Raw genomic sequence first — 27,351 nt, 5'->3', positions numbered from 1 at the left:
ATCAAAACGTAGACAAATCTAGCATCTTTATTATTCTAGAAAGCTCACACGAGAGTATTATTACTAATCCTTATCATCTAACTATTCAAATTTCTTTTCTGTTTGATCGACCGTGGTGATTATCCGACTACTTTGTCGATTTTATATTCTACAAATTCCACGAGAAAGACAAATCATATCATAAAAATCAGAACTAATTCTCGCTACTATCTAATTGTCCTCATACTATTAATAATTAAGCATCCCTAAGCCTTGAATCATTATGCGATCATCAATCATCATGCACCTCAAAACCAGATATTTAAGAAACATTACCAATTAATTTGTGGCTAAAATGTCATTATCTGAAAATGATGGCCTTGACAAGGTGTCATTAGCTGCATACGATGACATGAATTGGGATTGGGTGCAGAAGAGTCATCCAGCACAATCAGGTGACACGCGTCGGTTGCTGCCGACAATATGTCTCTCTCCTGATTGGTCAGTTGATTGACCTCTGAGACACGTGGGGTCCATTCATTCGTGGATTTTATAATTTACACGCCAAAAGGTGAGAGGAATCTTGGAAAGTGGGGCCGCACTACTTATGGTGCACTTGCAAGTCGACACGTAGGGTATTGGCACGACGCTCTCACTTGGTCCCACTTGATCAAGTCGCGGGTAATAAAATTCCAATCCGCGAGAATTGTACAAAAATAGTCCCTTGCATTTTGAGGTTATCCATTTTTCAGACCCTCACATTTAATGCACCATATTTTGGTCGCTAACTCTTTTTATTTTCAGCATTTTTTTGGCATAAGAAAGGTTCCAAAAGAAATTTTGGTTTTTTTTTTAAAAAAAACTATTCATCACCACGTAACGAGCATGTACATATATATATATATATATATATATGTGTGTGTGTGTATATTTCATTTTTAAAGTTTACAAAAATTGAAACCAAAGAAAAGTATGAATTTAAACACGGTTTTAGATACAAAATACCTCCTCCTTGAATCTCATCACTAGAATTTATTCACGTTAAACCAAGCTTTAGTACTTATGGTTGGGTAGAAATTGTCGCTTTAAGTATAATTCAATAATTTGCAACACCTTAGTTGTGATAAAGGGATTTTGTTAATACATAGAGAAATGGGACTTGATGTCTGATTGACATGGTTGATATTTTTCAAAATGAATAGGGTGTTTTGTCCATTTTACTATGTCTTAGCACGTGATATTTTCGAGTCAAAAAGAGATCAAAATTATAAGTTGGGACAAAAATAGTGAATGTTGAATATGTGAGGGACCAAAATATAATATTTTGACTACAAAGACCAAAGAATGATAACGTCAAAATCCAAAGGACAGTTTGTGCGATATTCCTATGAAATTCCCTTCAAATGCTATATCATAAATTGCGAAAAAAATATGCACCATTGCTAATTGCTATATTATGAGGCTTAGATACCTTGTTTATTCTTTTTCTCACCACCAATATCTATATATCTATCTTAGGTGTAAAGATTTAAACTCTTGATCGAGTTGCATCTTATGTTTTGTCTGGTAGTACCACAATTCACATACCATGAGTTGATTAGGTTTTAGATACTCGGTTGTACACCACGCATTATGGAAGGAGAAAAAGAAAGACATTCTACTTTTTTTTAAAACTAAATTATGTAGTGCACTACTACATTAGCATATGTTTATCCTCCCGATCGAATTAAACATATATACCTGAAGGCTCGCACTTCTATACAGATAGCTAGATGTTTTATTCGTTCGCATATTTTGGAGTTATAACGGTTACATGTTATAGCCAATGACTACGGCAAAATCAAGTCCATCACTTTCTAAATGCATCACCAACAAATTTAGTAATTCAATTTTTTTGCAATTGAGAAAAAGCAAGTCACATATTTTCTGTGTCACGACAAATGGAATTATTGGCTTACAAGATTCCTATAGCTGCAAGAGTAGAGAGAGAATTTCAACTTACACTTTCTCCGCCCCGCGAACCATCTAATTCATCCCTCCTCTGCACCATCTAATTCATCCCTCCTCTGCACTTAATGTAATTCACTTTGAATCTAAATTGTATTAGCATGCATTATAAAAGGTCGTACGCTTGACCTGTTCGAGTGGTTAGATTCATGGATTTTAAGGTGCCCTGGAATTTCCTCTAATCCCAAGTCAAGGCTAAAAAAGTTTGAAAATTTTAGCATGCATTATGCAACCTTGATTAGATTGTCTAACATTAATTAACAGACAACACATTGACTTCGAACTAATTAATTAAGACGTGTCCAAATATTTCTCCATTGTACAATTGTGGTCCTCTTCTTGTGTCCACTTGTTCAATTTTTTTTTTAAATTTTTAACTTTTGGCATTTGTGTGCTTGGACATACCCGAATTTCTGAGCCAAATTATAATTAAATGACAAGTTGCCTCGTGGTCCAGTGCCATTAACAGCCCTTGTGTGCTCCCCTGCAATAGATACATGTGGGATCTGGCTTCATCAGGCCTCTTTAATTCTTTTTTCTTTTTCTTTTTGGAACCCGGGATTCTTTTATTGATGAGGGTCACACCATCTCAATTTCTCCTTGTTCTTTCCAATCATCCAGTACATTATAACTAAAATCGTACAACAACAATCTATGGTAGGTCTGTGAATTAAATATGATACGTAGAGCACTTTTCATGCTCATATCCTTTCTAAAGGAAAAAAAATACAGAGAAAATTGGGAAGCAATTCTTGTAATAACAATTTTTTTTTTAGGTATTAGTGTTATTCCATGCTAGTAATATTAGGTTTTGAAGAAAAGGTCAGATATTGTTCTAACAATTAATAGACACCCGTTTCAGCTAGGCTGTGTCCACTTAAAGCCAACAACTTGTAGACAATTTATTAAAGAAAGGCCTCATGGGGCACACATCAGTTGTCCCAAAATCTAATACTTGGATTTAGGATCTCATTTGTTTAACATAATAATCGTGAGATTAACTTACGAGTAAGTTTTTTATACACTGTTAGTATATAATGTAAAAAAATCACGGGTTAATTCCACTTTGTCCCCCCAAACTTTGGACGATTACCCACTTAAGTCCCTAAACTTCAAAATGGGACACTTAAGTCCCTAAACTTATAAATACCTTCCACTTAAGGAAAATTGTTAACAAATCATGAATGCCGTTGGTGGTCGAAGTGTCCCATTTTATGAGGGTTTAGGGATTAAAGTGTCCCATTTTATAAGTTCAGGGACTTAAGTGGGAGGTATTTATAAGTTTAGGGATTTAAGTGTCCCATTTTGAAGTTTAGGGACTTAAGTGGGTAATCGTCCAAAGTTTGGGGGCACAAAGTGGAATTAACCCAAAAATCACTACACTAACGGTGCATAAAAAGTTAATCTTTAATATATTATAGGTAGAGAATCTTGTTATACGAATTTCTATATGAAAGATAGTGCATAGAAAAGTACCTCTTCAGATTCTAAACAATAGACCTAAATTTGCTTCTGCATGTGAAAACTCTGAAATGACAAGGGTTTGTGAAACAAATATCCAAAATAAAGATCTCAAACATGATATGGATGTAGAAAACCCCACGACATTGTATTTTTCACATTCGAGAATTTTCTTGTTCACTGCTTTTCCTAGTTAATTGAATTGGGCAAAAAAAAAAAAAGAGCTTGTAAATGCGTGAAGGAACGAGCAGTCTAACTTGCCTAGCCTTCAAAGGGCATTCTTTCCCTTAGATTTTTCTACCGAGCACAAGGATTTTTCTTGTTATCCTGTTTCATTTTAGCCAAAATTAGTTGCAAAAAATGGAACAAACTCTCATGTAGGAGTTTAGGGGCTCCAACTTTATTTGCTGCATATGCGAAGTGCTTTACTTTGGTCTTGTTTTCGGTTGTTTTAAATTTTACAAAATCTGATTATAGAAATCAATTATAGAGAATAATCAGAACCAGTAAAAGCTACTTTGTTGATGATTATAGATTTTAGCATTTTTTATGATTAAAAAATGTACTATCAGAATGCAAAAGTAATCATCGAGAACATTACAAAAACTGATTATTCAAAATTAAAATATATAATTATTTAAAATAATCAATCGAGAGAACAAGCCATTTAACCAACTGACTTTGCTAATTTTTGTGCAAGAAAATTGGAGTTAATGCGAAGTGATCGATCGTTAGTGGTCCTTATTATGAGAAGTATTTTATCTCAAATCATTTAATGCATGACATTTACATTGAGACACATGCGCACGCAAATCACTCAAGCTAGTAGCACTTTAACTTTAATCTACTACAAATATCAAGTCATTAATCGTGCGTTATTATCCTAATTTAGTCACGGAAGACAAGTAACCTTTGACTTCGTAAAACTGAGATCCTGATCCAACATGCTCAATCAAACTCTCACCCTTTTTGTCTCTAATAAGGTTGTAAAATTTCGACAAGTATGAATTGATGCCAACATCTCTTCTATTTATATGACTCATGCAAAGACCTTGATTTAAAAGCTTCATTATTTTGTTCGGTAAAACGTAACATTCTTTGAAGTATGCATAAAATTTTACCAACACCATGTAAAAAATCAGTTTATATTAGAGTTTCCATTATTGTTGGGCTCACAAGATGGACATTATTCGCAAACTCGAAACAATTTCGTGGACCACTTAAGCATGATTAATGAGGCCATTATGCTAAAAGCAAAACGAGATGCTACTGGAAGGATAAGTTCTGAGCATCCCTTAGTTTGACACGCATTTATAGGTGGGGGCAAAACAAGAACCACTTTGTCGTTTCATCTGCATCATGCATTCTGCCAAGTCATACAAGTGATATTTTCAATATTTTCTAATATTTTGTTTTAATTTTGTTATATATATATATATATTCCTCCAACTTCCTACATTTATTTTGGCCAAAAATTTTAGTTGTAAATTTTTAATTGTGCTCTAGGATTTTCAAACGAAACATGGAAATTAATTTGCTTCTGCTTATTGCACATGGGTTTTGGATAAGGTTAGAACAAATAGTCCAACTCATATTCCTATTCTTCCCTTATTTTTCTTTTTCTTGTTTTGTCATAATTAATTTTCATATACTTATCATCGTCTCTTTGTTTTGTACTATTTTTCATGAATTTTTTTCCCCTAAAAACCATCAAAATATGTTCTAACCAACTCTTTTAATCTCACAATTACACATACACTAATAAAGCTGTTATAGTAAAAGTTTTCTAAAAATACGATAAAAACACTCAATTCAAACGCACATGAACTGTGTAACACAGTCTCAAGTTTAGCCAAAGATGCATCGACACACATTTTGCAAAAGAGGTCATAATGCTAAAAAGGTTAAAAAGAAAAGTGGGTTCTTGGTATCCATAGTGGTGCCATCAACCATGCATGCTCCTCTCTCTTTTTACTTAACGTAGATACTTTAACTTTTCTGTCAATCAATTTCTCCTAATCCCTTTTTAATCATGGTAGATTCCCTCCAAAATAGTTTACCTAATGAGGTAGGAGAGCTATGTGCTTTAGCAAATGACGACAATTTTTTATGATTGCGACGCTGATATGAAGTATTAGCAACATTTGACACACAAGTAATATCAAAGACTTTTTTAGCTTCATTAACACTGTATCTGATTATTTTAAGTTTCATCATCCACAGATTTTTCTTATCCTGGACTGCTTTAGAGGTTGAAAGTGATGGCAAAGCTATGATAGGAGTAGTAACTAATGCGTATTAGTCTACCAGATTAGCCTGGCAGGTAATTGTGGAGGGCAGCTTTGAATTTTTTCTTGTGTCACTTTTGCATTTTTATATTTTTTGTTAGCCCAGTAACATCACGCACGCCATAGAAAATGATGTCGCCATAGAAAATGATGTTGAAGATTCCTATACATGGACCTGGGACGATTGCATTTCCTATCCAATTGTTGGAGACTCAAGGAAGCAACAAAAAGCTTTGTGAAAAGTAGGAGATGAGAAAAATTTTCAACACTTTGATTTAGATGTATCATGTTGCAAGAATTAATTGGTAATCGAATCTTTTATACTTTAATTTGTAAGGGAGGGTCCTTCCCAAACCTGCCACCAGTGCAAGGTTGACGATTTTTTGAGGAAAAGAAAATCAACTGCTTACATTTATTTAATTGTATAGCTCAGAAGAAGAATTAATTTCTCAGTTCTTACCATTCGAATTTGATCACTTTAAGAGAATTTGGAGTTGAAGAACATTTCATCTTGTTTCAATGGAAATATTTATTTTATAATTGAGAATTTGTTGTTCTCTTATCCTTAGAGTGGTAAGATTTATTTATTTTTCGTTTCTAGGGTAGTTTGGAAGGTTGAGATGGTTACTTCTTCCTTTTCATCCTTTTTTTTTTTTTTTAATTTGTTGTTTCCTTTATTGTTAGGATTCCATTTCATCTGGTCACTTGCTTTCTTGTCGTACTATAAATTGTTGTTTTCTTACTGTGTTTGATATATGATGGGCTATCTTAACTTCTTCTGTTTTTTTTTTCTTATTTGTTGTTTTCAATTCAATCTTTAAAATTTCAAACTTTCAATGAAAGGAGTAGTAGTAAGTTTAGAAAGATGACAAAACTATTAAAAATACACACTAAACCTAGTAACGTTCAACTAAGGTTAGTTTAGAAAGATGACAAAACTATTAGAAATACACTCTAAACCTCGTAATGTTCAACTAAGGAGGCACAAGAGCCACTTTTCCATTGGGAAAATTAAAATCTTGCTTTCCCTAAAGAACAAGGCCCCAAGGATGAATCATTGGGTCTTAGTCTAATGCTCGGGAAAAGATTTTTTAAAGCTCTTTTCTGCCTAATGCATCACAAGGAAGAATAGTTCTTTTTTACTCTTTAAGAATTTCAAAAAATACAGTAATGCACTTATTTGGTCCGTTGATTCTTCCCTAACTTCCATACAAGCTCCTTTGAATTTTTCCTCCCCTATAGTGTCGATCAGTGTAGGAGTAAGATAGATTGTATCGCTGTGAAAATAAGAAAAAAAAAATGTCTCAAGGATGTCTCGACTCAAGCACATCAAAGATCTAAAATTCAAGAAATGTCAGAAAGTACAACTTTTTTATTTTGCCTTGAAGCAGAAAGTACGTTGATATGGTTGATTGGGGAAAGACTAGCAAAGTACGTTGATATGTAGACTGGGGATAGACTAGAATGTAGGATGGTCGTATAGGCAGCTTATTCGTTTTCCTGTTTCAGCCGACACTCACATGTCTATTTTTCACAGAGATGGCAAGGGATTTTCTAGCAATAAAATACATTACTTGATAAATTGCAAGTAAATGCTAACTGGTTTTTTTCTAAATGTCACATTCAGCTTTCTAAAGTTTGCTTCTTTTTCAACTGAATTTTGAAAGATCCCAGGCTACTGTCAACTTGTCATATAGAAGTCTTTTATAAAGCATTTGGACCTAGCTATTCAAAGAAGTGTGGAAGAGCATTTGGACCTAGCATTTGGATAGAGTTTTCCTTTAATTTTGAGTAGAAGACCTTCAAAGAAATGTGCGAATACTTGTATATTTTAATCTATCATTAGTAGTGCAACAATTTGAGGCGGCCGGACAAGTCCAAATAAACACAAGGGTCTAAAATGAAAATCAATAAATAAAAAAAAAACAAGGAGTTCATGGCTTGACAACTCTGTTTTGCAATAAGAAATATGGTTTCCTTTTTTTTTTAAAATAGTGTAAGTGAGAGAGCTCGAATACATAAACAGAAATATGAAAATAAGATGGTGTTTGGCACTTTAATCAATGATGTATGAAGCTCATGAATGCTCATGAATGAATGCTCATGAATGCTGGAATTGATTCTCTAACTTTGATGACAGTTTAATTTTTGCATGGTTTTTCTATGACTTTGCAAATTAATTCCAATCCTGCTCTAAACCTCGAAGTTCATGACAATTTGCCCTTAACCACCACAAAAAAAAAAGCTATTTAAAAGATATACGGACAAGAAAAAAAGTCTTGCACTGATATTCACTGATATTAGCTTTAATGCTTGTCGTCTAATGCTATGTGGTTTAATTCATTTTCTTATACCTGACTTCCTGTACTTGTTTTTAGATCTTCATCCTTCTAATAAATCATTTGGAAAATTTGAGCCCATTATAACTTATGAATGGCGATAGATTTGCTTTTTATTCTATTCAAAACTTCCTAACCGAAAAAAATTTGACAATCTACTTTGGTTCTGAAATTTTTCGAAATATAAAAGCCCAATAACTATAAGAATTATGCACCTCTAAGATGGTTAAGAACACGGGAAACAACTTTATTTAGCTCCAAATAACAAGAATCATAATGGTAAAGTAATTAAGAATGTTAATCATAATGGTAAAGTAATTAAGAATGTTTGTTAGGGAAAAACGCCTTGAAAGAGGCTATCAAAGAGCCCAATATGTAAATCAAGAGCCTAACTCTGATTCAAAAAATTAAGCTATTAGGTTTCGGGTCTCATTTACATATTAACCGCTCATTTTTTATCTCTTGAACCAATGTGGGACATAATCTTTTTACTCATGAACCTAACAAACTTTCCCCTTCATGAGCAACCCCTCACATTAAATCCAAATTTACAAGCTCTTCTTCAAACCCACTTTAATACTCAACATAATCCCACTTTATCACCTAAGGTTACCTCTTCTCCTAATCATGGACTTATTCTTCTTTAAGATCCAAATTGCATTCTGAACCTCTGCCAATCCTTGACTTGTTGGTCTAACACCAACCGGACCTCCTACCAAATTCATGGCACACCTGATCCAACAGGAGCCAAACTCCTTAGCACTTTGGTACTTCGGTCCACCACTAGGAAGAGAATTTCACCGGTCCAACTCCGAGAAAAATCCACTTGCCCATGAATAGCCCAATCTTGCAACTTCTGATACCACTTGTTAGGGAGAAACATCTCGAGAGAGCTCATCAAAGAGGTCAATATGCAAGTTAGGAATCTAATTTTGACCCAAAAGTTTAAGTTATTAGGTTTCGGGCCCTTACTTATATGTTAACTGTTCTTTTTTCGTCTTTCGAACCAATGTGGGATATAGTTTTTTTACTCATGAACCTAATAATGTTGAACACTATATATCAGCCTTTTTTTTTAAAGCTAAATTTTCGTCATCCCGGCCACACTTATATATGCTTAAATGAAGCAAAATTCAAGTTATTTTGAGCCGTTAAAGGGTCAAAGTGCACAGGTGATTAGTGCATTTGACAAGATAATACTTTCAAACTAGCATTTGTTAAAATCACGAAGACACAGACTAATGCTTATGAACAAGCCGTAACATGAATACATATGTGGTCAACAAATGTAGCATTGATAGAATTGAAAGATTCACACACACACAACTGAAACCAATAGCAATTTACGACGTAGCTTCATGATGTGAAATATATGACTAGCACGAACGTAAACTTCATGTGGGATTCGATCTATTAGATTAGATTTTTTTGGGGTGAGTTTTAGATTAAAAACGTTTAACTTCGGAGGCTTCTTAAGGTATATTTTCAGGAAGATAGTGATAACAGGTCAAGATACAAATATATCATGAGGTACAAAATCGCATCGTACCTTTGAACTGACTACTTTTCTTTTCTTTTTTTTTTCTAAAACTAAAACATTGCCAAAAAAAATTCAAAATTTGCTTCTCTATTTCATTTTCACTTTTTGGCTAAACTAGAAAGTATTACTGTACAAGTATATGGCTAATTGATCAGGACTTAGGGGACAATAATGAGCATGACAAAAAAAAAAAAAAAAACCTGAATCTTGCAAGTGCAATCAATCAAACTATTGGGAGGACTAAAACTTAAAAGTATTGAACTGAGCATAGTTGTTTCCTATTTCCAAGCATTTCACTTTGTTGCTTATAAGTTAATATTATTTAATAAGATCAATCGTTGCTTATTAGTTTAATATTTTTCTCACTTGGACATACATTTTCCTTTCTTCATGATTTGATATTGCAAATACTCAATAGATATCAAAAGAGCTGCTTTTGAAAGAAGGGAAATGAAAAAACTGACAGTGACGGGAGTTACAATTATAGAAGGCCAAGTGACCTCCCCAACCCTATCTTGTTTTCTCAATTATTACCAACCATTGGTAGAAGTTGACGTTTCCTCGTTTTTGAGCTGTATTCCCTACCCCTGATGAATCACTTTCTCGAGGGTTAACTTCTGTAATAATATCTCAGTCGCATTTGGGGCCAACAAAATAGTTGGATATGCTTCAACAGTCCTAATTAATTGATGTCCACATTATTATTGCTTTTGTACCTGAATTGTCCATCAATTAAACACATACACACATTTGTTATCGTGGCCAATTTTTTGCCATCAATCAAAAAAGTATGGTTTAAAAATCATACAATCTTCCATTACATGTAAGCTCAACAGTCGAGTTTTTTAATCTATCTAAGTACATATATTTGTACATACACATGAAGGAATAGCATCTGGTATATTTAGTTATTCTTGGAGGCACCTATTCAAAGTGCTAGCATAAATTATGAAATGATTTTGTAAGGAGTGTCATGTCCGGGAAAGTTTTGTTTCTTGTCCATCACACGTACCTAACACAAGAAAAGGAGGTAGAGAAAAAGCAAGGAGAGAGAGAGAGAGAAGGAAAGGGTGTATTGTGTCCAAGAATAACAAAGATAAAAACCTCTCAATTATTACCTTATCTTTCTCATTTCAGACTTGTGGAAAAAAATGACCCTAAAAAGTCATAAATGTCATGAGAGCTAGCATTTGATTATCTCTAACTCATATTCTACTAGTGTTAGTACCCCACTGTTCCCTCTTTTTTAATATTCATTTTCCCTTTCTGTTGGAGAGTTGCAGAAGTTGAGTCTGACAAGAAGGCGACTTCAAAGCCGAAGCTTAACAGGATAGATAGTACGATATATGGACATGTGAGTGCGATCTTAAGCTTTCGATGTATCCCCACCTCGTGTGTTTTATCTGTTGTTTTGATGGTACACAAACTGTCTCTCTGCACCAACATCTTTCATCCTTCTCTATATATCTATCTATCTATTTCTCTCCCCCATCTTTTTGATATAGTTTTCAATTTTTTTTCCATGACAAAAATTCACAGCTGATGACGATATTTGATGGGCTCTAATTTATCTCCCTGTAAGCAGCTAATGTTTATTTATTCTGCATCCATATCTATGACTGTTGAATTAGCTAGTAGTACAATATCATATCATATCATGATGGAGTTTGTCCAATATCATGCTGACTTTGAAATTTTCCATATCCATGTAATATTGGATCGGATGATGTTTAAGGTCATGAGTCAAGATCTTGTTTTCAGAATGTTTTCCGTAATCTGGGTGTTGCATGGATTTGTCATCTGTTCCATCTTTTCTTTCTTTCAGGTTATACCAGCAGCAGCATCAGTTTTGATTGCAGATTCTCCATCTGACAAGAATTCTTGGAAGACAAAACTACCGAAGAATTACAGTCAGATCAACCGATCAATACTATAATCTTGTTGGTCCTTGAGATTAGAGGAGTGTCTTTATTGACCTTGGAGGACTATACAGCTGCTACTTGAATCTATGGCTATGTACTATCAAGGAGGCTCAGAAATCCAAGCAGATGGCTTGCAGACGCTTTATCTGATGAACCCTAATTACGCAGGCGGCTACTCTGATGCTCAACAGCAACCTGCAAACATGGTGATCTTGAATTATGCTACCGGAAACACGGTCAATCTTGCTAGCTTAGCAAGTAATCAGCAGCCACAAACACAGCATCTTGTTGGTGTCCCGCTTCAAGGGAGCCTTGGATCAGCAGCCAATTCTCATGAACTCAAGCATGAAGTTTCAGCTCCTGGCCGCGGCGGTATCCCTCATTTCCATCCAAGTTTATGGGGATCCCTTGATCATACTGGTGGTGCTGGAGCTGCAAGTCAACCAAATATTCCATCAGGGGTGGTTGTTAGCAATCCTAGTGGTGGTGGCGCCGCCGATGTTACTAGGCACTTGGGGTTCCATAGGCCGGTGGTTTCGCCTAGACAGCAGGGTTTGTCCTTGAGTCTATCTTCTCAGCAACCAGGCTTCAGGTCTCTATCTACGGAGCAGAATATATCTGTGCAAACTCCAGTTGGGATTTTATCACCAAGAAGTGGTGATAATAATTTGCGAGGTTCAGGTGGCTCATCTTCTTCAGTTTCTGCCGTTTCAAATGGAATTCATGGATTACAAAGTGCTGTTTTCGGGTCCAAATATCTTAAGGCTGCTCAGCAGCTTCTGGATGAACTTGTTAACGTTGGAAAAGAGATCAAATCTGACACCAGGGAGAAGGCTAAAGATAAAGGAAAGATGAATAGGGAATCAACTGTTCATAGTACTGGTGAGGCCTCACAAATAGGTCAAAGTGACACCAAGAGTGGTGTAACTGAACTTACTGCAGCTCAAAGACAGGAGATTCAAATGAAAAAGGCAAAGCTTGTTAGCATGCTCGATGAGGTAAAACATTTTTTAACCTTTTGTTTTACCCTTTCAAGAGGCATACTTACTATAGACGAATTCTGAGTGTGTTTTCCCAAGTTTCTGGTCAAGAAATTGATCATTTTGTCTTCGACTTTCTTAGTTATCCTATATTAATAGAAAAAAGAATCGATCATTTCAATCGCATTTGATTGACACTTAAATTCTTGTCCCCATTTGCCCGCGTTGCAAACATAACCTCTGAGAGCCAAATGCAAGGCAAAGGCTACATTTTTTTTGTTCAAAATTCAGTTGAGTTTTAGGCCAATTCATGTAAAACCAACAACTTTAAAGATAAATTGTCATCCTTTTCTTTTTCTTTTTACTTCCTTGTTTTTGCAATTCATGGTAAATCAGAGTAGAAGTTTCTTTCTCATGCATACTATTTGCATTATCAGTGATTATTCATTGGATCTCTTCCAAAAGTACTCAGAAGTGGCACTTGCAAATTCTGTTTAATAAAGGTCGATATTCAGCACCCAAATCACACAGCGTAGATAGATATTCCCGTGACAAAATACAATTTTCTTTCAGCAAAGAAAAAAAGAAAAAAAAATTTTTGTGATCCCACTTCCATTTGAACATTGAGCCTACTTGTCCATTTAAGATAAGCATATTCATCTGGTTGGTGGGTTCATCATGTCCTCTTCTCCTGGCCCGCTTTGATATTGATGGCCTCGATTGATTGATATAGGACGTGTCGCAGCCTCAATTAGTTACCAAGCTAAGACTGGCACACTTTTGTGCAATCAATTTTTCAGTAAGAGAAAAACAGAAAGAAAGGTAATAAAAGCTATTCATTTCAATTATTCTAACATGCATTAATTTGTCTTCTTGATTATTTATAGGTGGAGCAAAGATACAGACAGTACCATCATCAAATGCAAATTGTTGTAGCATCATTTGAGCAGGCAGCAGGAATCGGCTCAGCTAAATCATACACTCAACTAGCTTTGCAGACAATATCGAAGCAATTTCGATGCCTAAAGGATGCAATTTCTGCACAGATAAAATCAGCAAGCAAGAGTTTAGGCGAAGAAGAATCTTTGGGTGGGAAGTTAGAGGGTTCTAGGCTTAAGTTTGTTGATCAACAGCTTAGGCAACAAAGAGCCCTGCAACAACTTGGAATGATGCAAAACAATACTTGGAGACCTCAAAGAGGTTTGCCTGAGAGAGCTGTCTCAGTTCTTCGCGCATGGCTTTTTGAGCACTTTCTTCACCCGTATGTCTACTCATTCTTGACTAAGGAAAACCACGATTTTCCCCTTCAACTTTCTTGACATTTGTTAAATGATCATGTTACTCACAAAATGTATCTTTCCCTTTTTCAGCTACCCTAAGGATTCCGATAAACAAATGCTAGCTAAGCAAACTGGGCTTACTAGAAGCCAGGTATGCATGTTAACAGCTTTCGAATTTGGTTCATTTCACACATGCATAGCATGGAAATGATGTCAGAAAATGTTAACAAATGTGGGATGGATGCAGGTCTCTAACTGGTTTATAAATGCTCGAGTTCGGCTTTGGAAGCCTATGGTTGAGGAGATGTACTTGGAAGAAACCAAGAATCATGAGCAAGATGGTTCTGAATCCAACAAAGAACTGGGCTCAACTTCAACAACTCCAAAGGAGAATAATGTTACTAGAATAGATCAACGTAGTATCCTCCAGTCAAAGCAAGAAAAGCAAATAGCTCAGGATGCAACTCATGCAGAAATTTCAACTTCAAGTCTAACACCATCTCCTACTGGTACTTCTCCTCAGGCTCGGGGAGGTTTTGGCCTAATTGGTGCACTAAATATGGAAGCAAACGTTGAAAAAAATTCCAAGAAAATGAGAACTGAAATGCAGAACTCCCCCAGCAGTATCCTTTCAGTCGACATGGAAATGAAATTTGGGGAGCCAAGGAAAGGGTTCGACAACAAGTTCAGCACTAGCCAAAGGGAAACTAACAAAGATGGCTTCTCCTTAATGGTAAACAATGCAGGTCAGGGAAATGGATTCGGGGCATTTAACCTTGGAGAGCTTGGACAGTTTAATCCAGAGCAATTGACAACAGGGTTTCATGGAAACAGTGTCTCTCTTACACTTGGACTTCCTCCTTCTGAGAACTTAGCTTTATCAGCAGGGACCCAGCAGAACTACCTTTCAGACCAAAATATGGGGCTGGAAGACAGGCTTGAAATGGGAACAATGGATGGGCATTATGATAGGGTTAACAAAACTCAGACATCCCACTCAAGCTTGGGTTATGAGACGATCAACTTCGATAACAGGAAGCGATTTGCTGCTCAACTGTTACCGGACTTTGTCACATGAAAAATTCAAAGCAGAATCATCAACACTAGAACATCTCTTTCATGAGGAATACACAAGCGAATTTGTAAAGAGGTAGATGGTGTATTGATCAAGAATATGCACCTTTCAGGTGTCTTACAAACTACATTTAAAGTGGAGTTCATGTTTAGTGTAAGATTAGCATACCTGGTAGAATAGGCTTATACATATGTGGGGGAATAAGCAGTACATCTAAATTTGATAGTAGTTAAGATTGAATGCTTGATTATGGCAATATTGAGTGGGAAATGCAAATTTGTAAGATTATCTTAAATTTCTCTACATGTGCATGAATGTGTTGGAGATATTTGGAGCTGTGGCAGGTAAATGGTTGGCAAAGTTCCAAGTAGAGCCAATGAACAATTTTAGGAAGTATCAATATTTGCCTTGCGCTGATATAAGAGGAACATATACCTTTTTTCTCTTTTGTTCTTTTGTTTTTCACCTGAGAAACATATATCTAGTACTATGAACTATCCACCATTAACCTTGTGGATTCACACTTATGCAATATATTTTTCTCCTTTATAACATTTTCTGTTGACAAAAAAAAAAAAACTTTAAAAAAATTTAGGTAAAATAGTAGAACTTCTATTAAGTATTGCAAACTGTACGATATGTGCACAAGTACATACTAACTACTGTTTTGCAAAGATCTTCTCATCAAACTTCCATGTTACACTGGCTCCAGTTCTCCTTGCTTCTATATATAAATACCCTTCCAGTTTGAAATATGATTGATATTGGAAAAAAGATCTTTCATGAAACGTTGAGCCTTTTTTTTTTGAGAGCTCAATATTCTCTTGATAATGTATTATGAGGAATAAAATTCAAGGGTTAATCGAACATCACAGAGCTTCCTGTGACAAATTTAAAATGAATAGAGACCGTCAAAATAGAGAATCTTGAGTTCTATACATACTAACATATTGCAGGAGATTTCAAATGTAGAATTGTAAGACAAATATTCTTATATGCCCATATAGAAAATCTGAATCTAACTCTTTCTTTTTTGGTCTCTTAATTTAGTTGACAGGTAATTGTTGCGAATGCTTTGCATATGTGAGGAATACTTGCGACTAACAGAATCGATGCTGAAAAATGGGTTTGTAAGTTCTTACTGCCTGTGACTACTCTTAGTGGGTTTCTATCCTTCCTTTGGATTACTGAAACTGTAGAAATTCATAGCTTCAACGTTCATTTGGTTAAGGAAAGTCAACTTGTGGTCTGCTATGGGTGATTTTGTGTTCCTGGATGCATGGCATGGCATTAGCAAACTTCCAAGAGAATAATTGAAACTTTACTTACTTTGTGATTGCACGCATTGTATAGAATAGCATGGGTTAAAAGTCAGACATATAACTTCGTCTAGTCCAATTCATGCCAAATAAGGCTTCAAATAAACTAATCTTATACCCCCTAAACGTTTTGAACTGCTAAGGTTTCATATGCTGAATACTTTCTTCGTTGAGCAGAATGTTAAGACCATGTAATAGGAACTATACCACTTTAAATTGCAATTAAATAAAAATCTGGAATGCAGATTTGGTCTTTGTAAAACCCATTTTCAAAAGGTAAATTGAGGTTTTCTACAATTTTAAGGATCGAGAAGTTATTTAACATAGCAGAAAGAAAGAACAAACTTTTTAAAGTTATTTTCGTGTTACTGCAGTACTAGTTTCCAAACAAGAACCTTGTTTGAAAGGAAAGAAGGCAGAAGCAATAGAATTTGATTTTGGCAACGATGCTATGAATCAATACAATTATACAAATTGGAAAGTAATCTGTATCCCTAGACGCAACTTAGTTGACATTGATATTAAGCATATTTAATCAAGCTTAATAATCTTAAAAGTTTCTACGTTATTGTTTAGCACTTTTCTGTTCAAGTTTAGTTTTGGGTAATTTATTAATTTGGTAGATTAATTATTGTATTAGGTAATTTTTTGTGGCAAGTATTTCTTGTTAACTACATATACATATGGTGGCTTGTAATTTTGTTCTGTTGAGAAGTGTGAGAAGAAAAGATTATCAAGAATTTTGGTTATTGTACGTAAAAGCAATTCTACCAAAAATTTGCGTCGCTTTTAATATGAGAGTTGGGTGTGCTTCATTTTTGTGAACCTAATATAACTTTTCTTTAACGCTGATTTTCATATGTGTCAAATATCTTCCCTTCTTTTTCAGCCATAGGAACATAAGATCTCGAGTCCAATTTGAATTCCTCATTATTTCTTATTCTTTCTGATAAGGCCTGGAGTTTTCCATGAAAAAAAAAAAAAAGAAGAAGTGCAAAGTACTCTCTTGTCCCGTTGATAATATCGTACATTGCTTTTTTACATGGTAACAAGGGACATTAGCCACGCGAACATAAGATCCCTAGTTTTGATTTTGAATTCCTCAATATTTCTTATTCTTTGTTATAAGTCTTGGAGTTTTCCATGGAATCCAAAAGGAAAAAAGGTTAATAACACTTTGCCTTCCTAAACTTACGGGGTATTTACACTTTATCCTCCTCAATCTCAAATATATACACTTTACCCACCATGAATACTAGTCAAAGTTAAAAATACAACAAAAAAGTGTAATGAAATTATTGCCCATTTATTCATGAAATTATCCATGGAGATAATTTCAGAACCCTCTCATTAGGTTCCTAATAGTTCATTGCCCTCTCTTAAGGTTCTAAAACTATCATCGACCTCCCTTAGAACCAATTTTCTGGTAACAATTCTGCCCAATCTTAAAAAAGCAATAATAAGGAATAATTTTAGGTGTGGAAATTATTTATGTCAAAAGTGCCCCTCAACTATTATACTAGTTAAATTAAATATTTGATCTAACTTGTTAATTCAACTTATAGGGTCATTACTACACATGGTAAACAAAAAATTTCCATTATCCATAACAAAAAATAACAACTTTCAAAATTTAACAAAAGAAAAAGTTTTTGCCATACCTTAATATTCTTGTTATTACCACAATTATATGAAAATTTAGCCTAACTAAAATCTCTTTATATTTTATTCCTTTTATTTATCAAGTACATAAATTGAAAAAGGATGTCTAGTATTCGATCCCTTTTTAGATGTCAAATTAGATTTTCTTTTTTTTTTGTATTTCAAATTATGATTAATTTAGTTTGTAAATGGCTTAATTGTTTCTCATGTCTTTAATTTAATTTATCAAGTGCATTATGCCTAATTTCTTTTATTTGTGAAGTATATAAAAATTTAAAAATATACACCTAGAATTGGCTTTATTTTTAGATGACAAATTAATTAAATTTTTACAATCCAAATTATGGTTAATGTAGTTAGAAAATGTTTAACTCTTTTCATTTACATGTATGTGTAAAATATCCTAAATTATAAGAGAATTAAAGCCATTTGGCCATTAGTGATGTAAGCGTTGTGTCCCAAATAATTGTCAGGAGAGGTAAGTAAAATTTCTAAAACCTCAAGGGAAAGCAATGAAATTGCCAGAAAACTCAGGGAAGGTTTTTGAAATTATCCCTTATCTATAACTTAGTAGTATTTCCTTTCATTGCTAAAAAATATACATCTTCTTTATCATATCAACTATACAATAATATCAAACTAAAAAAAAGCTGAATAAAGTTTATATTTAGCTTATATTCTTAAAAATTTTCTATCAGTTAGTATTCATTTTTATATAAGCTTTGTTCAATTTATTATAATTTAAGTCCTTCAAATAAAATAAATAACACAAAATACAGTAAAGTAAACATAGATACCAAATTTCTTTTCAGGAAAGAGGTAATACTAAACTTGTTTTTTGTTTAAAAAAGTAGTTTTTTTATTATTTAGTTTATGTGAACTTTTGGGTAAATACTATTGTCATTTTTGTTGTAGTATTTATAGTTTACTATTATTACCTTTTCTTCTCAAAAAAATAAAATTTGATTTAATCTTGATTTTTCTTCTCTAAGTTTAAAAATGAGGTATATCAACCATTTTTTAGCAAATTTGATTAATAATTTCATATTCGAGTAATTTGATAAAAAAAATGACAATGATATTAGTCTAAAAGTTTAAATAAATTAAAATGATAAAAAATTACTTTAAAAATGAGTTTGATATTACCTTTTTTATATAAATTTTAGCGATTATATTTATTTTGTTTGGCTTAAAGTCTAATATATCGAACAAAACAAATATAGAAGTAAAAATTAATCCAACAGGAAAAATCTCAAGGATATAAACTAAACATTAACTTTCTTTAACTTTTTATTGTTTGATATTTCGGTATAGTTGATACAATAGAGAAGATATAAATCTTTTCGCAATGAAAGGAAATGGTATTGAGTTATAAATAATTTCATTAACAAAAGTGCAAAAATATCATTGCACTCGCTTTTTTCGTATTTCTGACTTTGATTAGTTTTTGTGGGAAGTGAAATGCATATATTTAAGACTTGGGAGGTAAAGTTTGACTATCCCCTAAGTTTAGGGGGCAAAGTGTTATTAACTCAAAAAAAAGAAAAAGAAAACGAAAAAGCAAAGTACTCTCTTGTCCAGTTGATCATGCCGTACGTTTCTTTTTTAGTTGTCCCAATTCTCAAAATCTATCACATTAAAAGTGCAAGTTTCCGAATTACCTTTAACTCTCAAAATTTGTCACATTAATATTGCTATTTTCCAACCTAACGTTACTAAGATGGTTAAAATTTGGACAGTGCACATGAAACACGTGAACTATGTGGGTATTTTTCATTTTAATTGAATTTGTCCCAAGCATCAATTCACCAAAAGTGTTGCGTTTGTGGGCAAATGTGGAATGTGATTCCTCCACAAAACAATCAAGCAACCATACATATTGCTTTTATTCGGAGAACATCCATATTTGACAAAGTATGCTGCATATTTCATAATGTTTTTACCTTTCGGGAAAAAAAAAGGAAAAATTGCAAAAACAATCCTTAGACTATTTTTCTAGTCCTGATTTAGTCCTCACTATTTTCTGATTCTTCAGCCTCTCAACTTTTGGTTTGTCCTAAAGTAGAGTTCATTAATTTTCTAATGGGACTTACATACCTTGTCTAAGTAATACTCCATCGGTCCTACTTTGATAGTCCTAGTTGTTTTTTCACACAGTTTAAGAAAAAGTAGTTAACTTTGTTGGAACAATCAATTTAGGTAGCTATTTTCCTAAAATACCCTCACATTAATTAGAGTACATCTTATGGAAACTTGAATTGATGGTAAAAAAAGAATAAACTCTCATGAAATGGGGTAGGCTTATAGTAACAATAACTTACATTGAATAAGGGTATTTTAGGAAAATTAAAATACAACTACATTCTTCAATTGGAAAGTGGACTACAATTTGGAACAGACGAAAAAGGAAAACAGAACTATCAAAGTGGGACGGAAGGAGTAACAATCACATGTTTTTCACATTTTATTGATTAAAGGGGTAATTAGCATGGATATTTAATAAATCGATCTCCTTCTATTAATTGCCTTGATTTGTGTATGCACGTGTAATATCTTATATGTGTATAATACAACACGATATGTAGCTGTCACATACATATTCATTTGTAGACATATGAGAGTATGTATACACTACTCTTTAATTAAGCAGGGAGATGATACATGCATCTCTGCTTATGTTTGTGTGTGATTAAATAAGAAGCAACAAGATATTTTATTTATATATGATTCAAGAATTCATTAATTGCTTTCAAATCAATATATATGATTTGCAAATCAATGTGCCTCTATATGTGTATATTTATAGTTAAGAACGTGAAAAAAGTATACATTTAATTGGTGTCACAAGTGCCTATATGGTTATCTTTTATGACACTACAATATCTCACAAAATAGGTTAACTGTTGTATATGGAACAGTATATATCTGGTATAGTTCATCTATTAAAACAGCAATGAAATCAGACTTGGAAACTTGATCCTCCACCAACAGCAATTCAAATTTGATTTAATCGATAATGCAGACAATACCGATTTTCATTTGGTCAATATTCACTTGTAAAACCTGAAGGTTAATAAACCAAAAAAAAAAAAAAAAAAAAAAAAAGCCATCACACCCTATTTGAACAGCTATTTTTTGAAGCAGCACATCCTTAGTTTGATCACCACAGGCCTAATGGCCGATCTATATGTCCTCTAATCAACTGTGCATTACCTCATCCTATAGTTTTCGAGCCTAATGATATTGGAATATTTCCTCCAAATTCATAAAATAAAGTAAAATATGGTGCCACACTGCACATTATAATCATCAACCTATATCTACAGTAAGCAACTCATGATTAGAGACTAGAGAGTATTAATTTTGCCTTGCAGAATAGTTACTTGTCAATTCTCATTAGCTTTTGTACAACGGATTTAAACTTTTCACACTTAAAAACATGCCAATGCTTGAAATCATCTTCTTTTCTTTTTTTATTTTTTTAAGAAAAAAATTTAGATAAATTCGACGTCGATTACCGTCACGAGCCGGAAAGGGCATGTTCTATAATCATAAGTTGCTTATCGAATACACGACCTTTGTTGAAGATGAAGAAGTCGTATATTCACATTTGAAACCAACCTTGATTTGTCACGCTTACCTAGAGAAAAAAAAACTGTTACTGCCCCATCTTCTTCCTTTTGTTGACAAACATGAATATGACTCAGGAAACTGACGAGTGACGACAAATCATCCATACTCCCTTCGAGGTGGCCAGTGGATTTCCCAAGCTTTGTTACATCAGCAATTTGTGCAATGCCAAAAAATTTTGCCATTTTGATAAAGCCTTAGCTATGAGTGACGTGAATAGTCTCACTTTTCTCGCTGTAACATCCCATTTTCCAACTGGGAATCACCATGCAATTTGTCCAGGCATTCTTTAGACCCTTCCTCGAATTAACGCTCCAATGTTGAACACTACTTTGATTCTTTCCTCATTTTTCTGCACTTTTTCGATACTCTTATAGCCTATAAATTGTCAATTCTTCCATAATCATGAACTATCATTGTCTTCTTTTCTTGCTCCATCTCCCAGTCTTAATCCTACTAGATCCGAATGAGTCAGTTTTGGGCACTTTTTCCTGTCACTTTCCTCGTGTTCATCCTTGCTTCTGTTGAAAGTAGCAGTGGTGAAACAGATGCTCAAACCTACATCATCAGAATCCAAAATGACTTAAAACCATCTGCGTTTTCTGATGCTGAAGAATGGTACAGTGCTACTCTTCAAAGCCTGGATTCAACTTCACAGGCATTTGATCAAGTGCCTAAAATTTCCCATACAAGAAAAAAATCCCAAGATTTCCTCCATGCCTACAAAACTGTTTTTCATGGCTTCTCTGCTAGACTCACGCCAAAACAGGTGCAAGAGCTCAAAAACCGCCCTGGTGTTCTTGCTGTATTACCTGACAAACTTCGCCAACTCCAAACCACCCGGTCACCTCAATTTCTAGGAATTTCATCTTCTGACAACCCAGCTGGGCTCTTGAAAGATTCTGATTCAGGATCTAATATTGTGATAGGACTTTTAGACACCGGTATTTGGCCTGAACATCGGAGTTTTCATGATGAAGGCCTCGGTCCTATCCCGAGTCACTGGAAAGGCGAGTGCACTGAAGGTGAAAAGTTCACGAAAAACCATTGCAACAAGAAGATCATCGGTGCTCGGTACTTTGCCTCTGGTTATGAAGCTAGAAATGGCAGAATGGACCAGAGCATTGAGGTAATGTCTCCACGGGACACTGACGGCCATGGCACTCACACAGCTGCCACAGCTGCAGGAAGAGCAGTTAGCAATGCCACCTTACTTGGTTTCGCCACAGGCGTCGCCGCAGGGATGGCTCCCAAAGCACGTATTGCAGTGTACAAAATATGCTGGAAAAGAGGTTGTATGGAATCTGATATCCTTGCAGCTTTTGATAAGGCTGTTGAGGATGGTGTCGACGTCATTTCCATCTCCGTTGGCGGCGGAGCTGCAACCTACAATCTCGATCCAATTGCAATTGGGGCCTTTGGCGCTATGGAGAAAGGTGTTTTTGTTTCTGCTTCTGCAGGAAATGAAGGTCCAAACAAGTTTACAGTCACAAACGTGGCTCCCTGGATCACTAGTGTTGGTGCTAGCACAATTGACCGAAAATTCCCAGCCAATCTTGTGCTTAAAGATGGGCAAGTACTAAGAGGATCAGCCATATATCATGGCCACCGCTCTTTCCAAAGAACACCTTTACCATTGATATATGGGGGAAATGCCTCCATAGATTTAAGCCATGGTACTCCTGGTCATTTTAGTAGCTTCTCTGCCGGTATTTGCATGCCTGGCTCTCTTGACACAAAGAAAGTAAAGGGAAAGATAGTGGTGTGTGATCGAGGTGGCTCTCCACGCGTTGCAAAAGGAGAAGTTGTGAGGATGGCTGGTGGATTAGGTGTAATTGTCGCCAATGTTGCACCACTAGGCGAAGGTCTCATCGCAGATGCCCACTTAATCCCAGGACTAGCTCTGGGTGAATCAGATGGTAATAATGTTCGGGCATATATAAACTCAACCCCTGATCCTCGAGCAACGATGGTTTTCCGAGGGACACAGGTCGGAGTAAAACCGGCGCCGGTGGTCGCATCATTCTCGTCTAGGGGTCCCAATGGTGAATCAATCTATGTTCTCAAGCCAGATATCATTGCGCCAGGTGTCAACATCTTAGCAGCATGGCCGGATGGCGTGTCACCTACTGAGCTACCCACGGACACGCGTCGTACAAATTTTAACATAGTTTCAGGAACTTCCATGTCTTGTCCTCACGTGTCTGGCATAGCAGCGTTGCTCAAAGGAGCACATCCCGACTGGTCACCGGCGATGACCCGATCAGCTCTTATGACAACGGCATACATGCATGATCGCGATGGCAGGCCTCTACTAGACGAAACATCGTACCAGGAATCCACAGTCTGGGATACGGGTGCAGGCCATGTAAACCCTGAGAAAGCACTTGATCCAGGCCTGGTATATGATTTGTCATCCATTGATTTCGTGAATTTTCTCTGTGCCTCTAACTACAGCCGTGAGGCAATTAAAGAAATTACTCGACATGGTGCAAAGTGCCCACGGAAGCATAACATGCCTTGGGAGATAAATTATCCTGCGATTGTGGTAGTATTTGACAAAACAGAGATGTCTGATTTTAATCTTAATGTCACAAGAACTGTGACGAATGTCGGGGAAGGGGCATCTAGCTACAGCGTGGTGGTAACAAATCCCAAAGGTTCGAGAGTCAGTGTCAATCCACCAAAGATGGATTTTAGCACAATAGGGCAAAAACAGAGTTTTGTGGTTCAAATTAAAGGTGACAAGTTGGAGGTGGCACCAGGGAATGCGGTGACTGAGTGGGGTATGGTGACATGGTCCGACGGTAAGCACCAAGTAGGATCACCTGTAGTTGTAGTTTGGAGGGATGTGTTTTAATGTTGAATCAAGTGCTATCTATTATTAGAAAGACAACTTTTTTAATATCTATGAAAAGATCATCATAGAAAAATAGAGACTATAAATATATATATATATATATATATAAGTTAAGCTTTTGGGATTTGAAACATGGTTTTGTTGTGGCAATGTGGTTCAATTTGTTTTAATATCATCAATATAACAATGCAATTTTCTTTAATCTTTATGGTGGCAACACTGTGTTTCACTAGTTAAAAGTTGGCAGTGGCACATTAGTATATGGTAAACTTGTTACTTTCATGTGCCTATCATTTAACAAGGGATATTAGAGTATAGAAAGAAACCCATTACAGAAATAATTGACTTCATAACCATGCATGATTTAATGGAGAATCTAGCCAACCTAGAGACACAGACATCTATATTAATTAATTTTTTATTGAAAGGGACTAAATCAACACCTCTTAATAAAAAATTCATGCTTTTCATTTTCAATGATACCATAATGCCCTTGGCCTAGCGTTAACCATCCGACTTTGTCGCATTGTAATTAGGCAAAAAAAAAAAAAAAAAGTGCCATGCTTATATATATTGATTGCAATTTTGGATTTATCGAAGCTTTGCATCATGCACAAAGTACAAACACAAAGCCAAGAAGATAAAAATTAAAAGCAAAACCAGTAGAATTTCTTATTAGTGAGAGTTTTACATTTAGAAAACAGATATAGTAATATCAATACTCAATTAAGTATAAAGAGACAATTGAATTTGGTGGGTAATAGAAAAGGAGTTATCTTCAATCAATTCAATTTGTTGCAATGAAAAAAATAATCAGCAAGAAAAAATTAAAAGTTTTAGAAAAATATTTGTTTACTTTTAGCTGCAACTTGAAAGCCAGGGACACATGAATAAATTAACTTTTGGCTTCGTCTCTGTGCACCGGCTGTGAAATGCACTTTGATTGTACCTTCATCCACATACATTCGCTGGGTTCGATTGAGTTCTTGTTTACTGCTAATTCAAAAGTACTGAAGAAAAAAATCAATCGAGTATGCGTTAATGTGTAAATGCTCGCTGTGAGTTACCGTTTAACGATTGACAGTAACGGTGGTTCTTCTTAGTTTTGCAATTTTCATTAGTTAGAAAAGGATAGAGATCTATGCACTATGATGAAAAATGTGCATTGTTGCTAAATTTATTGCCGTTATTTCTAAGGCTAGAACATTTGGATTTCCATTTTAATAGCTCAATTGAGCTTTTTTTTATTATTTATTCTCAGAGGAAAGTATGAAAAGAATATCGTAAATACATCTGTTTAATGTGGAGATTGATTCTGAAGTCATTTTGAATACCAATTTTTTTTAAAAAAGTAAAAGTTTAAGTTGGAATAAGACCTTTTCTCTCATTATTTCAATGGTATTTTTTCTGGATGCGATAGTACAGTACTGTTATGGAGTTGAGTTGAGGTAGGGTGGCGGGGATTTAGTTTACTCATTTTCGCAGTTCCATTTAGACTGTTATTTTTAAAATTTTTTGTTAAAAAAATATATTGTAATTATTTGATATACATGAGGTAAAAAGATGATTAGAAAATATGGTCATGTAAAACGTAAAATTTTTCATTTGGGGAACTTCAATCCAAACAAGGCTTTATCCGGCAAGTTTTGTAGCTCTGTTATCTAGTACTGGTTAGGTGAGATCATGCAAAACTAAAATGTTCATTTTTTCCCATGACATTAGCTATTTAGTTCCCAAGTTGGTTACCACCTCAAGGCTGCCGCTCAAACTGCCCAATCAGCTACAACTCAAGGTCTTTCTATCAAATTAGTTTCTTCCTATTTGTATAGGTATGTATTTCTGATTTCATGTTGTTGTTCTATTTAGTTTTTAGCTAAATCCACTACTAAGATGTCTATGTAATGAGGAATACATTTAATGTGCTCTCGATATCTTGCTTTGAGGGTTAAGAGGCTTGTCCAGCAAGGGTTTGTGGAGGGAGATTTCTCTTTGTTTCTCATTGCTTTCAGATTACCAAATTTCCATTTAATCGAGTTTAGAATTTCATATTAAAGTGGTTATCTAAATTTAGCCTTTGATGAAAACTATTACCTATTAAACTCAAAATCTATATGGCGATTATTAAGAAATAAATTAACAGTAAAATAGCGAAAGCGTACCTGAATCCATATTAACAAACTTGATACTTGAATCCTTAGAGAATTTGGGGTGATCTTTCAAGTCAACACGTATTCGCCGATCCTTGAGAGAGCCCTTTAGTATCTCTCTGGTATCTTTCCTGACGATGGGATATCAGGAAAGGGCTGTATATTGTGGTACTAGAAAATACGACAAAATAATGATACATGTGACCTGGAGATCATAACCCTATTTATAGGTAACATTCCTGTTACCTTTTGGAGCCCTATTTCAGCCCATCATAGAAATAGGAGCCCTTAAGTTTCTACACATTAAAGGCCCACATCCTATTAGATACATTAATTTCAAACCATATCTGATCACTTTAATTGGACTTAACTTTATTTGACAGTTTGCAACCCATAATTATTCACATATAAGTCCAATGTTGGATTAAGGATCCAACAATCTCCCACTTGGACTATACGTGTAACCTTATAATTATGTTTCGCAATTAACCGTATGAGCTCAACTTTACTGTCATTACTAAAATATATCTGTAACCAATTCGGTCCATCAATCATACCAATATAGGATCAAAGCGGCCTTTGTCATAATTTCGTAACTCGACCCATCAATGGTCACATATATCGATGCAATTGAATGACATGAATTATGATGTGGATGTGTAGCATGAAAATTTCATGTAATGTGATCAAAACATGCCTATTTCCAACTGGTCCACCTTAAATTTTCATGAGATCAAACCATACCAAAGTCAAAGTGTAAATAAATCCAAACTTTATTTATACATAAAATATCCTTAAATCCTTAATAACTGAAAAATATCATAAGAGTATTTAAAATAACAAACTCCCACTAAAATTGTAT

At 34.8% G+C, this 27,351-nt stretch overlaps 2 protein-coding genes across 5 annotated transcripts; both read left to right on the top strand.

Annotated features, from left to right (window-relative positions):
• Positions 1-10,610: 10,610 nt before the first annotated feature.
• Positions 10,611-15,166, top strand: LOC113705235 (BEL1-like homeodomain protein 1). 4 transcript variants are annotated; one of them, XM_072056979.1, is made up of 6 exons: positions 10,611-10,968; positions 11,154-11,191; positions 11,440-12,534; positions 13,404-13,777; positions 13,887-13,947; positions 14,044-15,166. In XM_072056979.1, exons 3-6 carry the CDS (start codon positions 11,623-11,625, stop codon positions 14,872-14,874), a joined length of 2,178 nt encoding a protein of 725 aa, XP_071913080.1. In that variant the 5' UTR covers positions 10,611-10,968; positions 11,154-11,191; positions 11,440-11,622; the 3' UTR covers positions 14,875-15,166. The 4 variants fall into 4 exon arrangements, with proteins under 4 accessions (XP_071913080.1, XP_027082832.2, XP_071913086.1 ...); XM_027227031.2 differs by lacking the exon at positions 11,154-11,191; XM_072056985.1 differs by lacking the exons at positions 10,611-10,968; positions 11,154-11,191 and adding an exon at positions 11,012-11,031.
• Positions 15,167-21,459: 6,293 nt separating this feature from the next.
• LOC113705224 (subtilisin-like protease SBT1.5) lies at positions 21,460-24,544 on the top strand. Its single transcript, XM_027227012.2, has one exon. The coding sequence runs from the start codon at positions 21,949-21,951 to the stop codon at positions 24,340-24,342; it is 2,394 nt and encodes a 797-aa protein (XP_027082813.1). The 5' UTR covers positions 21,460-21,948; the 3' UTR covers positions 24,343-24,544.
• The last annotated feature ends 2,807 nt before the right edge of the window (positions 24,545-27,351 follow it).

The sequence above is a fragment of the Coffea arabica genome, chromosome 1e, assembly GCF_036785885.1.
Source record: "Coffea arabica cultivar ET-39 chromosome 1e, Coffea Arabica ET-39 HiFi, whole genome shotgun sequence".
Lineage (NCBI taxonomy): Eukaryota > Viridiplantae > Streptophyta > Magnoliopsida > Gentianales > Rubiaceae > Coffea > Coffea arabica.
This window is presented reverse-complemented; position numbering and strand designations above follow the sequence as displayed.